The sequence below is a fragment of the Lissotriton helveticus genome, chromosome 8 (assembly GCF_964261635.1).
Source record: "Lissotriton helveticus chromosome 8, aLisHel1.1, whole genome shotgun sequence".
NCBI lineage: Eukaryota > Metazoa > Chordata > Amphibia > Caudata > Salamandridae > Lissotriton > Lissotriton helveticus.
In genome coordinates this window covers 221,484,787-221,499,216 of record NC_136069.1, presented here as the reverse complement: position 1 = coordinate 221,499,216, position 14,430 = coordinate 221,484,787, and the positions used below count along the sequence as shown (strand labels likewise).

General features: G+C 43.8%; 1 protein-coding gene across 1 annotated transcript in view; it reads left to right on the top strand.

Moving 5' to 3' along the window:
• SLC36A4 (solute carrier family 36 member 4) overlaps nt 1-14,430 on the top strand; it is a 911,610-nt gene that overhangs the window by 213,744 nt on the left and 683,436 nt on the right. The window contains exons 5-6 of the mRNA XM_078656956.1: nt 6,895-6,983; nt 14,099-14,194. Coding sequence (XP_078513082.1) covers nt 6,895-6,983; nt 14,099-14,194 — 185 coding nt within the window. The remainder of the gene's footprint in view (nt 1-6,894; nt 6,984-14,098; nt 14,195-14,430) is intronic.

The window sequence follows — 14,430 nt, the reverse complement described above, 5'->3', positions numbered from 1 at the left end:
CTAGCTTAATAGTATGTTTTCCCTCTGGGTCCAGACGTTTTGTTTCTGGTTGGGCTACCGCCTCCTCCTGCCTTTTGCGTCGACCAGTGATGTGGCGATGAATTCTGCCCCTCATTTATGCCTTGTAGGTCTCACAAAGTACCACCTGTAAGGTTGTGGAATCTCTTGTAGTGTCCCAGTACTCCTGAGGTTCTTGTGTTACGATGGTCTGGATCCCGCCTTCTAGCAACCACCAATCACTGAGCCACTAGCTAGCTTGTTGTCCATTTCTGGTACTGCTAGCACAAACTTTTGAGGTAAGTGGTCTGAGGGGGCTTAGACCATAGTTAGGGCTTCAGTCATGTCGCCCATTTGTGTTTCTGGCATTAGGAGACAGTCTATCCTGGAGAAAGACTGGTGTCAGTTAGAGTTGAAGGAATAGCTTTTCAGGGTTGGATGTGGCCCACACCATGTTAATGCTAATGGGATTTGTAAAGTGCAAGAATACCCAGAGGTGTCTTGGCGCTAAGAACACAGTAGCCCGCTCTGGCATCTAGTTCTGGAATAACCAGGTTTTTAGTCCTTTCCTGAAGGTGGAGAGGGAGCTCGCATTTCTGAGCTCACTCGGAAGAGTGTTCCAGAGTTTGGAGGTGCCATAATGAAAGCTGCGGCCACCCCAGTGCGATGTTCGAAATCTGGGCTTTGTCAAGAGTTTTGCCCCTGTAGAATGGAGATGTCTGGTTGGTTCATACCAGACAAAAAGGTTTTGCAGGAAGGAAGGACCTGTGTGGTTTAGTGCTTTGTAAGCCAAACACAGAACCTTAAATTTGATGTTGTGAGCTACAGGAAGCCAGTGCAGGTTGCAAATCTCTCTAGATACAGATTCGCACCTAGGGGTGTTAACCAGTAACCGTGCTGCTGTATTTTGAATGATATGAAGCTTTTTTAAGCACTGCTTCTCCATGTTCAAATATAGCCCATTGCAGTAATCCAGTTTAGAAGTTTCCACCGTTTATGGTGTCCATGAGGATATAAGGAAAACTCTTCCTTATTTTCTTGATCAGGAAGTGGGAGGCGGAGGCAGTTGCATTTGTTTGCAGAGAAAGTGATAGTTTGTTGTCATACCATACTCCCTGGTTTTTAGCCTTTGACCGCTGGTTTTGGTGGTTCTCCCATCTCTGCCGGCCACCACAGATTCCCCCAGTTTGGCTGCATATTGCTAAAGATCAGAACCTCTGTTTTTTCAGAGTTGAGTTTGAGACAATGTGTACTCATCCATCTGTTTATATGATACATACAACTCTGGAATTGTTGGGTAGGAGGACCCTGATTTTTATATGCAGCCACCATCTGGGCGTCATCGGCATAAGATGTCAGACTAAACCCAAATTCCCGGATCAGAGGAGCCAGTTGGGCGATATAGACGTTAAAAAGAGACGGGCTGAAGGAGGAGCCCTGCGGTACTCCGCACGGGAGGGTATAAGGCTCTGAATGATACCCATCAACTGACCATGTGTCAGTTAGATTCATAGCCGTCTTAAATTTTGACATGCGTCTTGCGTTTGACTGTGAAAATGTTCCCGTACCACATCTGCCATAGTGGCGCTGCCCCAATAAGTCCCCTCCCACAATCAGTTGACCTTCTGAGCTCTGTGGCTGCAACTTAAGTAGGCACTCTAGGAATGTCTCAGTGAGGGATGGAGGTTGGGGTATAAATGCCCTCTAGGCTTGTTGGTTTCAACCATGTAGCCTCACCCATCTCGCCAGGTGCGGGTTATGCGAATTGTCTTTCTTAATAGGATTGCCACCGTGAGAGCCCCTGGTAAATCTTGCGTGAAATGACCCTCCTTAGAGTAGCCCTGGTGTGCCAGGAAGGGATAGCTTGACCACAGTAGGTGACTCTCCTGGAGCAGAAGGATGTTAGTGTGGCTCCTCTTGGGTAATTTATAACGTTTTTTTACCTTGTAAAGGAAGTTTAATTTCCAATTTTCTTTCTGACTTTCTTTAAAGGTTTAATAGGCCATTGCTTTGTGCTCAATGTTGGGGTCTCCGCTTCTACTTTGGTGCAACACTGACTTTGTTCTTTGATTTGTATTGACTACGGAGCAAAGGGAATCACAAGATAAAAGGAATAGATATCAGAAATCCTAACCTTTCAGTTGGAATATGTGAACAGAGGAGTGAATCAGTCTTGTGTCAAAGATGGCAAAATACTGTTTTATAATCGATGAGAAATCATGCCGTTCTTTGGATTAATCATTGAATTCTTATATGGAATTCAAGGAATAATAGCTGGAACAGGAAGTGCATGCAAGAAATTCAGTGCGTCATTTCCTTTCTGCTTTTCCCCACCAGCCGTTTCACAAAGCTGCTGTGGATCTGTTTTACGTAGACCACTTGCAAGGTTCAAACTACAGCGTCCTATTTACACCTGCCAGGAGTACCTTTGTGCGTACTCGGCATGCGTAAAAGGAGTACATTGTGCCCTTTTCGGCCGAAAATACTGCGTAGAGTATTGCACATCATGAAGTAACAATACAACATAAATTATGCAGTGAACTACCTGCCTAATGTTAACTAATAAAGACAGTCAGCCGCACAGAACTGCTATTAGAAAACCGGTTGTACCAGAAAAACAAATTGTTTGTACAAGAAATCCTCAGCTCCTTGGCTCGCGTGGAGTCACACGATACATAAAACCGAACTTTCCACCAAATAGGGTATTGTCTATCTGTGAATGTTAAACGTTTTTTCAGGGATGCTTGCATTGCCCGAGAAAGCCACATTCAAACTTGTTATTATAGAGCCTACCACTCACCTCTGGTTTCATAGCTCATGCTGCTATTAAAACTCTTCATTCTGCTCACTGTATCATCATCATGAGGATGAAGGGTTATGATATGCAGAGTACATGTCGGAGTCGACGGTGGTGGCCTTTATAGTTAGATTAATTTCAAAACGTTGGCTTGGAATCCTGATAAAAATTACCACTGTCCAAGCCAGCCTGGTGAGTGTCTCTCAGGCGGCTGACTGTGCTAGTGAGGGGCCCCACCCCTACCTTCCTCAATTTACCACCTTTTTCTATGGACGAATCTTTATTGGCCTTCAAGTGTTTGAAGGCTCGGTCCCCTGCGATCCTTGTCCGCCTAGGCTACTTGCTAAAGTGGCCCAGGCTATTAACCCTGTTGTAAAGAAAGTCTGGAATGTTTCTGTGTCTCCCGGAAGGGTGCCTTTCAAATGAAAACATGCCAAACTTATGCCGGTACTCAAAAAGATGTCAGCTGACCCTAAGGTCCATGCCAGCTACAATCCCTCTTCTTCTGGCTTAGCTGAGTATTAGAAAACATGTTAATTCCCTCATTTCAGGATACTTGGAAAGTAACAATCTTCTGCACTCAAGCCAATCAGGTTTTAGAGCCAACTACAGTACTGAAACAGCTCTGCTGTAAGTAACTAACTACATTAAAGACAAGGTAAAGTAATGGGTGCACGGCCGTTCTGATTATGTTGGATTTATCACTGGCTTTCGATGCAGTCAACCATGAAAGACCGTTGGCTCGGCTACATTCCATTGGGATTGGAGGTTTGGCCTTCAAGTGGATGACTTCCTTTTTGGACAACAGAAGTCAAGAAGTGTAGATCCCCCTGCTTGCATCCCCAATTTGAGACTTAAAAAGTTGGAGTACCTCTGGGCTCAGCATTAAGCCCTATAGTATTTAATGTCTGTCTTACTCCTCTGGCCGTTCTTGCTGAGGCATTGGGGGCTGAAGTAATATCACACGCCAACGATACTCAGCTGCTCCATATTTGTGAAACAGGAGCAGAGTTTGATGAAGGAATTTTTGAATCCTATCTTACTATTCATACCAGGCTTCTTAGGCGAGTAGCATCTTGAGCTACTGATAGCTCTCCAGTGACCTGTATTAGCTCTCTTATCTGCACCCAAGACTACTAAACTGGAACGTTTTGCGTGATTAACTTAATATATGTATGGCACAACTGTACATTCCAAAATGAAAATGTGTGCCCTTTTGGAACTCATAAGTTGATGCTAAGAGAAAAATGGCTGAATTTCGAAAATATATTTAAAGGTGATTTTTGAGTGATAAATCATGTGGGGGGACTTATTACTAACATTCTTACTTTTGTGCCAGAGGCACTGCACCTGTGGCTGGCATGTATTACTGACATAGAAGCATTCCAAATTGATTGAGCCTTTTTAGATTGAGCCTCTGGAAGACCTGCTGTAGTCCGAAAAGGACTTCCGTTCGGCCTGCTACTTTTGCATTAGTTCTATGCATTGGTCCTCTTCTTTGCTGCTTCCTAAATGGTTCACACAGCAACACCTCACTTCCGTTTCTCGAAGAGCAGCACCGACCAACTACAGTTACCTTCCGCTTGCATTTTTAATCTATTTTTCGGGAGAATTTTTTTTCTTGTTTTCTCCACACCATGACCATGGCGTCCTTCACAGGCCACCATTAGCATAACTTTTATCAGTACGGACGCTGCACTGTATGTTTTAGCATGGCGCCCGCTTTTGTCTATGTTGAGGTTTTTTTTGTCCTCCTGTATCGAGGCTAACGCTTTTTCTCCATTATTTTTTTATTATCAACATGACGCCCTTCACGGCCCTCCATGCACATAACTGTATTAGGCACGGGTGCTGCGCTATATGTTTTAGTAGCACAACGCATGCTTTTGTCTTTCTTTATCATGGGTAATGCCGGCCGCCTCTCCCTTTCCACGCTCCAAAAAGCCATACAAGGTACACCACGAACTGAGCATAAATATATTTATTAAAAATCAGCCGATTTACTTGATATCGCGCTCCACTACAAACAAATAAAATAAGTAAAAAACAATGCCCTTTACAACGCCAATACCTCTAGCTTTCACAAATGCGAGACCCATTGTATTGCAAATACTTGTTATTTATCTGCAATGTACATAGCACTTAGAGCCTTATGGGAAGTAGGCCCCAGTTTCTTCATATATATTTTATTTTGTGTAGACTCGTTCCCTTCCCCCACAGCTAGGCCTGAGTGTTAAAATATACCTGGATAAACTCCCAAAAACATGAAGCTGTCTTTACTGAGTGAGTCGGGGGAATCACCATGAGTGTCGTGAAAGATCATACACAGCCTGGGGCCGTATGCCAGTAACGGTGCACTATTTCTGTTGGAGTTTTATGGCATCTGAGCGCTAATAAAACAGCTTTCCTAACCCTGGGCGTAGTTCGCGGAGCCGCACTCCGCGGAGCTACGCGAAGACGCAGTTGCACTCCGCGACCTTCGCGTAGCTCCGCGGACATGCGTAGTAGCTTGCTAGACCCGTTCGCGCGCCGTTTTTCGTCTTCGGGAGCGCGGTGCGCGTGTTCGGGGCGCTGCCTGCATGCTCGAGATAGCTAGCGCGCTAAGTTACTCAAGAGGTTTGTCCCGCCCGCTTGCGTTCCCTTATTTCCAAAGTGCGTGATCGCGTCAAATATCGCGCGAACTTACCCCCGGCGCACGCGATAATGTTATTCAGCGCGCGAGAACTACGCTACGCACCGGATCGCGGAGTAATCGACAGCTTCGCGTTCTCCGTAGAACGCGGAGTTGCCAAAACTCCGCAAGCTCCGCGAACGGAGCGTAGTTCTTCGCCCAGGGTTACTTTCCTTAGAGCTGAGGCGTTCTACATTATGCTTTTCATTGCGGTGATGTGGAGAACCACACTGAAATGCGTTAGTCTAACTCCTGATGTGCGATACTTGGCAGGACTGTTTGCGCCGCTGCACACATTTAACTAGATGCTCCTGGTGAAGATTGGGACAGTGCCGACAATTGCTTATAATGCATTGCCCCTAGTGCATCACCAAACTCACGTTTGTGAAAGACAGACTGGTTTATTGAAACAGCTCATCCTCCTTTCACAATGCAGCCAGCCAGCACTTTCAAGGTGGGCCGAGATCCCCTTGCACGCGGGTGCCATTAATGACTGCATCCGCCTGCGGGACGATGTCTGAGGGAACTCCTAGGCTATCCTGTTGCCTCAATGGAGTTTATAATGTGTTAACAAGATAGCAACAAGACAGCTAACCCCATTTGAAAGCCCAGTGCTAAATTGTTCTGGTTTTAAAAACCCAGATTTCGGTTTTATATATTCTGTAAAAAAGCCTTACATCTAGCTAAGTGAGGTGGGTGTCACAGTAGGAAGAAGCTGTCAGGCTCTATGAAGAAGCATGCCAAAAACATATCATGTCTGAATGATTAATTGCTAGTTACTGCTCCTGTCACGTTAAGCCCTGAACAAACTGAGGAGAGTGCATCACAACACAACAAACAACTTTTGGAGACCTGTAAACATAACTCTGTACTTAATGGGCCTTTTGTAAATGTCACATCATCTGGAGTGCAGAAAAAAATTACTAGTCTATCTAGTTTTAGAGAAACCACAGTTTATTATCCTAGAGTTGAGAAATGCCATTAGTCATGGGTATGCAATTTCTGGACAGGAAGCTCTAGTTATCTGTGACTCTGATGGGGAACATGGCGATAGCAGGCTGGTGGAAAAAAGCAAAATCGTGCTAAAAACCACGTGGTTACAAGATCTCTGTGCAATTTTAAGCATGAAATAGATAGCATACTAGTTCTCTCCCTTCCATCAGGAAATTTGGCCTGGAATCTGTTCTTCTCAATATGCGCTTAGATTCTGTGAGATTAGGGTTGACCCATGTGCTATATAATCTGTGTGGAGACCGAGCAATTGTAATGGTTTCAAATGAAAACAGTCTAGTCTTTCACAGCCGCTTGTTGAGGCGGAGATGTAAAAGAGTGTGTTACCTTTGTTGTGTATGATTGGACATGATATAAATGCATCAGATTGAAAATGTTTGCTTGCTAAATTGAGAAATTGTTTTATTTCTCCATACAGCTCGGGCCATTAAGCCTTGTTTTCATAGGAATTGTTTCCATTCACTGTATGCACATCCTAGTACGCTGTAGCCATCACCTTTCACGAAGGTAAGTGCATTTCACACTGCAATGAAAGTTTAATTTCCTGTTCGACCTACTTTAAAGGTTCATTAGGCCTTAGCTTTGTGCTCTATTAAGGGCTCTCCCCTGGTTCTACTTTTGTTCAAAACCTACTTTTGTCTTCAATCTGGATTGACTACTTTACTGCAAGGAATGTAGAGCAGTGAACCCCAGAAGAGCAGAGTTACAGATAGTCGAAATCATAACCTCTCAATCTGTTTATATCAAGACAGGGGTGAATAAGTGTGCCATCAAAGAAAGCAACTTGTTTTATACCAGAAGAGGAATCTTGTTTATATTCTTTTTAACTATCTTATTGGTCTTACAATCTGCTACCAGTATCAAAGCAATGAAAAAGCCTCAATATAAGCAAGACGCAGAGTTGCATAGTTGTAGTTCTCTTACAGTACCACTTGCTAGATCCAAAGTATGCTCCCTTCCTCAGATGGTTCATGTCAAGCAAGATCATCCTCCAAACTCGGCACTGTACTTACCAGTAGGTATCACAGGGCTTACTAATCAAGAGTTGCCAATCTGCAGAGCGCCTTACTCACAAGATGGTCAACCATTCCCTTGCATCAACAACTTAAAGTGGTAAAAAACACAACCAACCAAGAAAGCATTGGAGGGTCCTATGTGACTTTGTAACCCAGTGCTTATGAGAGGCTATGAATAGTATGTAGACCACAATAATGTGTTCCTAGTGTGCAGTTATCTTTCCCGACGATCACAACAGCTGCTAACATCTGGGGAGGGGGGTACTCCTTTGTGTCGCTATTTCTAATGCACCTTCATTTTGAGATGGGGGTTGTGAGGAGGTGTCTTGGATGGTTCCAGGGTATCCTGGTCCCAACTAGGCTCACTTATTGAGACCAAAATCACTTCCTGACCTCTGTCTGTATTCGTGTTACCCCATCCCTCTTCTCATCTTTAAGGAGCAATATGATCTCATATTGTGTCCATCTCAGCATTTCCCGTCTCTAGCTATGGATACTTTGTCCTGATGCCACCTTCCACCCCATAGTCACCTGCCTTTGGCCTGTACCAAGGCCAAATCTATGAATCTTCTTGTCACTTTTTCCCTGAGGCCATGGATGCTTTCCCAGTATGCAGTTCTCATGGGCTGCAGAAAGCTGTCTATCTGCTGCTACACTAACAAATTATATCACCTCCTCCCACTCATATGCTTATTTATGGCAAGTCCAAATCATGTGATGGAGATTTCCTCCATCTTCACTACATCTGGGGCATTGAGGGCCAGATGTACCAACAACACAAATACCAATTTCCTAATCGTGATTCGGACAGAATTGCAATTAGGAAATTGGTATTCCTATTGTATGAAACTCATCGAGTTTCATTTAGGGTTTCCTTGTGGGTCGTAAATCGACCTACTTACTGAATATTAATGAGGTAGGTTGCAGTTTGCGACCCATTAGGAAACCCAGCCATTACAGGGATAGTGCCTGCTGTGGTCTGTGACTGCTTTTTAGTAAAGCAGTCTTTTTTTAGGTTGAGCCTGGGCAGCGCACTCTGCAAAGCATGCTGTATTCAGGTATGGACTTGAAGCTCCGCCCATGCCCCCACCCCAATTGTGGGTGTAAAAAGGTCGGTTTTGGTAAAGAACACAGGCTGTGGGATCCTGTTTGGGAGGGACTCGGGGCACATCAAGTTAAAGTGCATCAAACGTCTGGTTTAAAGTGGGAGGTAACCATGCAAAAAGAGGCACTTTCCTACACCAGTCACACACTGATGCAGTCACTAACAACCCAGGCACACACAAATACAGGCACTAATATTTCCAAGTGCACACCGATTCAAGAATTGACACATCCAGGCGGACACTGATACAATCGCTGACACACCAAGCCAAACACTAATAGTCACTGACACACCCATTAACTCACTCATATACGCAGTCACTAACCAATTCAGCCTTTCACACACCCACTCACTTAGCCATACAGCCACTCATGCAGTCACTCACATAGCAACTCACTCACCTATACAGCCACTCACACACTCATACAGCTATTATGACACCCATACAGTAACTCATACAGCCACTCACACACTGGCTCCATCCCTACAGCTACTCACACACCTATTTACTCACTCATACAGCCACTCACACACCCCCACTCTCCCATTCAGCTACTCACACAGCCACTCACCCATACAGCCACTCACACACCCAGTCACTCACTCATACAGCCACTCAAACACCCAGTCACTCACTCATACAGCCACTCACACACCCACTCGCTCTCCTGTACAGCTACTCACGGACTCATTCAGTCCCTCACACACCCACGTATTCACCAATACAGCTACTCACACACCCACTTATTCACCCATACAGCCACTCACACACCCACTTGTTCACATATACATCCACTCACACACCCACCTGTTCACATATACATCCACTCACACATCCACTTATTCACCCAAACAGCTACTCACATCCCCATCCACTCACTCGCCAATAGTCACTTACACTGCCACTCACTTACCCATGTAACAATTCACACTCCACCCATACAACCCCTCACAGCCATCCCCTCACCCAAAAAAACACTCATAAACTTGTTCACATACCCAGTGACAAACCTGTACAGCCACTCACACACTTACTGAAAGATCCGTAGACAGCCATACTCCCACTCAGACACTCTCACAAACACTCACATACCCACTCAGATACACCCACCCACTCACAGACCCGGACAAACACCCACACACCCACTCACAGATTCACTCAGACACTCATTCACCCACTCACAGACCCATACAGCCACTCAAACACCCACTCACAGACCCATACAGCCACTCAAAGACCCATACAGCCACTCAAACACCCATACAGCCATTCATACATGCACTCACACACTGATGCACCTACTCGCACACCCTGACACACACTGATATAGATGGTGAGACACTCCTACAGCTACTTCCAAACATACTTTCTCACCAACGCAAACACTCATACGGCCATACAAACAACGAAACAGCCAAACTAAAATATATATATATATATAAACATACAGAAGCAGTCATTTATATATTCAGTGACAGACATGTAACACATAGTTTGTCTTTCTTTATACCAGAAAAGGTGGTTCTAGCAAGATCCTTTTTTATTTAGTTTTGTAGATTTTAGATTTTTTTCTATTTTTAAAAATGTTGGGCGTTTTTTCCTAAGTTTGTAAAACTGGCTATTGTTATAAAAAACTAAAGACAGAACACACACAAGTTGTGCAACAAGTATTGAACAAAAAAATAAATAGCATTTATGAACTCTTGCTGCGTTGAGAATTGCTGAAATTGACTGTTGACCTACAGTCAGGACTTTATTGCCCATCCTGCAAAAAGTGCCAATATTTCCAAGCTCAGGAGCTCTTGCTGGGATCAGAGGTAGAGCTGGTGCTTCATATGGAACCGAATCTCCTGGTGCTAGATGAGGCATACCCTATGTAGAAGCCTGTTGTCCATCCATTTCCCTGGTTGTCATGGGTGTATTGTTTTAAGATGTTTCAGCATCGAGCTCCTGCCAGTACTTCTTCTTAGTACCCCTTGACAGAGTTTGGTAGCACAGAGTGCATTACACCCTCATCACCACCACTTTGTTCTCGTCTGATGGTATCATGAAAAATGTCCACACTATTATCTCCTTTTTTGGAGCAGGATGCTCTTTTTCAGAAGAACAGTGCTGCAGGTCTGGCTGCTGACTGCTGGAAGATGCCATGATTAAACTAAGAAAAGCCACCAAAAGAAAAAAAACCTCTAACCATCTCAATGAAAAAGGTGTAAGATAAGGTGCCTTACCCAAATGAGGAAAAAAATGGGGGGGGGCACGCTCCAAATAAGGTTGAGAGGTTTTTTAAACCAATCATACAGCTTTCTTTGCCTGTCACATGGTATTCGTAGTGACATTGCGACACCATGGCAAAGCAGGAAAATGTTATAAAAGAACATTAATAACTATGTTTGCTTGTTAGAATATACTTGTTTTTAAATTATTTTAGTAAACTGCTTACCTCAAACATCAATTTTAATCGCCAATATGTGGTTTTAAGTTTTGTTAAAAAACACACTGGTTTAATGGACCGACCCCAGCACCAATATCTACGTATCAGGATGGGTTTCCAAGGCTCTGCGAATCCCCCCACAAAAAGTTACAAAAAATAAAAAAGCTAGGGGCCGTTTACTTTTTTTGCACCAGGGCCCGTGGCATCCTTCCCAAGTCACTTACTGGCACCCACCACCAGCTTCAGCATCAGTCCTCTTTTACCCAGAGGGCTGACCACAATGGAATGAGGGTAAGATACGATTTCCAGGTAGGTCCTACTGAAAGACTTACCTTTGGTCATAGAAGTTTTTCTGGAGAAAAGGTGGTCGTCAATGAGTCCGCAGCTATGCGAGCTGGGTTTGAGTCGGGGTTTGATGGCAGCAAGTTGCTGAAGAGTAGGATCCCAGAACAGTCATTGACGAAGGTGGGAAAGCTCCAAGTAAAGGAAGTATGGTGTCCGTGACTTGGAAAGTCTCGACATCGATCTGCTTCGGCTCGGTGAAGAGCTCTACATTGACTTTTTTTCTGATAGTCAAAAGTCCTTCAGAGCGGCAGACCAGCAGGTTGGATCCACCCGGCGATTCATTGTAATCAGCTGTCCTGTTCTCCCACAGCTTCTTCAGAGAAAAAGTTGGCAAAAAGTTTCTATGTCCCAGCTTTTGCAGTTTGGAAAGGAGGAGTACACCATGAAACTTATCCAAGGGCCGGAACTCACTCCAGTAGAATCTACCAACAGGGTTCAGGGCAGGTCCAGTTGGAACTGGTCAGCTAGGCTCCTCAGGAAATTGGGCCTCTTGAAGCATTTGCGTCCCTGTAGCAGGAGATCAGCCAACTGACCGTGGAGTCCACTTCTGAGTCCTGGGTACAGGTGGAAGCAGGTGTAGCCCTCCGGGTTATCCTCACAGGTCTCAACCGCAGGTGCAGTCCTTCTGTCTGTCACTGGTTCAGAGGCATTCTAAAGGCAGCTGGACATGAAGGAAAGGTAGGCAAAGGGTGAGAATTGCTTGGTTGGTGGGCATGGGCGGAGACACAGATTGGCAATGTGGTAGGTCAAGTGTACAGAGGCGTTCGTTCTTCCGATAAGCCTGGTCACCAGCAAGTTACACAGAGAAGAGATGCTGTTTGAAGGGTGTGATGTTGAATTTGTCCTAAAGTGCATGAGGAATGGTGCTTGGTGTATAATGCAAACACGTACATAGTTTTTCTCTTTGCTTTATTGAAAACGCTTGTTGTGAATAAATATACAAATAGTATATAAGTAAAAGCTTTCTGAAAAAGTGTGATAATCAACTAAATAAATGTACCCACAATTCATCGTACACCGTCACCTTTGATAAGGTTTTCAACAAATCTATGACTTTGTCTTGATTGTCAGGCTGCAGGCCCATTGTAGCTAAACTTGCAATGCAATTTGATGATGATTTTGAAAGAATAATGAAATAAATAGAAAATATTAATTATTTACGCCTGAAATGTGACCCTTGCCGTCCACTTGTGGTTGTTGATAAACCGCTGGTTCTGGACTAGAGGAGTGTTTCAAAGGAGTCTTTTACCTTTGTCAAATGAGGAAATGGAGCAGCCAGTTTATACCGTGTGCCGACCTACAGGGAACCGCTTGCTTAACTGTTATATTTTAATGTCTTAGGCCCCAGTGCAGAAAACACTATGCCATGCATAGTCTAAGCTTCTGCATGGCCATGATGTCCAAGTGTTTGACTAACCTCCATCTGTGACTTATCTGTGGGTAAACTACATTTGTTGTAAAAACCATGTTAGTGCATGGCATCATTTACAAAGAATACTGGGAGCTGTTATTACAGTCGTGGGTGGAATACACAATGCACAAAGTACAGATGCTTAAAAAGTTTTGCAAAGATGACACTGAGACAGAAGTACAAAAAAGTGGTTGCAAAATACTGGCCCCAAGTTGCACTTATAATAAGTCCTTTCCAAATAGCGATTCCTTATCTATTTCTAAACCCATTGGAGGAGCCATGAAAACATCCAAACTCCTAAAATTGTTTTAATACATTGCAAAATGTATTTTTGCACCTGCAAACTCCAAATTGGACCGTTAACGACAACAAAAAGTCTTTGGACAGCTGGCCCGTTTGTTCTTCAGATTAGCATGTCTGTATATCCTTACATTTGTCCCCTCTCTATATTCACCTTAGACCTGTACACAGTTACCTCTTAAATCTGAACCATTCAACTGCCACACTTCTGTAATTTAAAGCCAAACCCATGAGTGCATAGGGTGCGAAGGCATTGAGAGGATCACATCACAGTCAATATCAGGGAAGCCGCCACCGGACGTCAGTGATCCTGCTCTCCTTGGAGGGCCCACCAGAGGGAAGATGTTAAACAAGGAGATGCCTCTGGGTGGCCAGGGCTATTCTTCAGAACTCCAGCTCTGAACACGAAATCCGCAAGCCAGCCGTTTGCCAATAGCGGCGTGCAGACCACAGTTCTATCAGAACTTGCTGCTGGGGGCAGTTGATATTAATAAGGCAGGTGACTGGATGGTGGTTTTCACCCCTCCCAATTTTAGGGTGAAAGGGACTGAGAAAGCAAGCTCAACTGTTCAAGCATTGATCTGTTCAACATTACCAACCTACGCTTCGTCTACACTGAAGAAATAGGCACGTGACAATTTAACGTTTGTATGGTTTTTTTTGCTGATCGCAGTAATTTAATGCTGCTGATTGTCTCTGAGTAGGGAATTAAGAATAAGTCTTGCTGCATGTTTTAAGTATATGGTAATTTTTATGGATTCGTTTTTTAAAATTGTAAGTTTTTATTCGATTATTGTAAAGTATATTTTTGTGATGATTTTTATTAATCAGGCAATAAACATTTATTATCACTGCAAGTTCGGATGTCCAGTTTGCTCCAGTAATTCGGCAAGCCTGTAATCGCTAATGTGTTCTTGAGCTGTGAAGTTTCTTTTCTAAATTGTATTTTTCAGCTGATCAGATTTTGAAGGAATTTGCAAAATGTTAACTCTCTGAATTGGTAAATATTGCAGACATAATAAGCCGTCGATGGGTTACAGTGACACTGTGAGCTTTGCCATGGAATCCGGACCTTTAGAGTGTCTCCAAAAGAGAGCGGCATGGGGAAGGTAAACCTGTCTATTGTATGATTGCCAATTTCATAAATAAATGTATTACTATGTTAAGTAGGGCATAACTAACTCACTTTGAGCATGCTGTGTCAAGAAACTGACAGAATGTATTTCAAAACTATTTTAAAGGCGATGTTAGAGATCTAAAATGTCAAACTTTTCATTAACATCTCTAGTGCATTGCTGCTACAAAGAACAGTTTTCACCATTAGCCCCCAGTTGTGTCCCGGTCA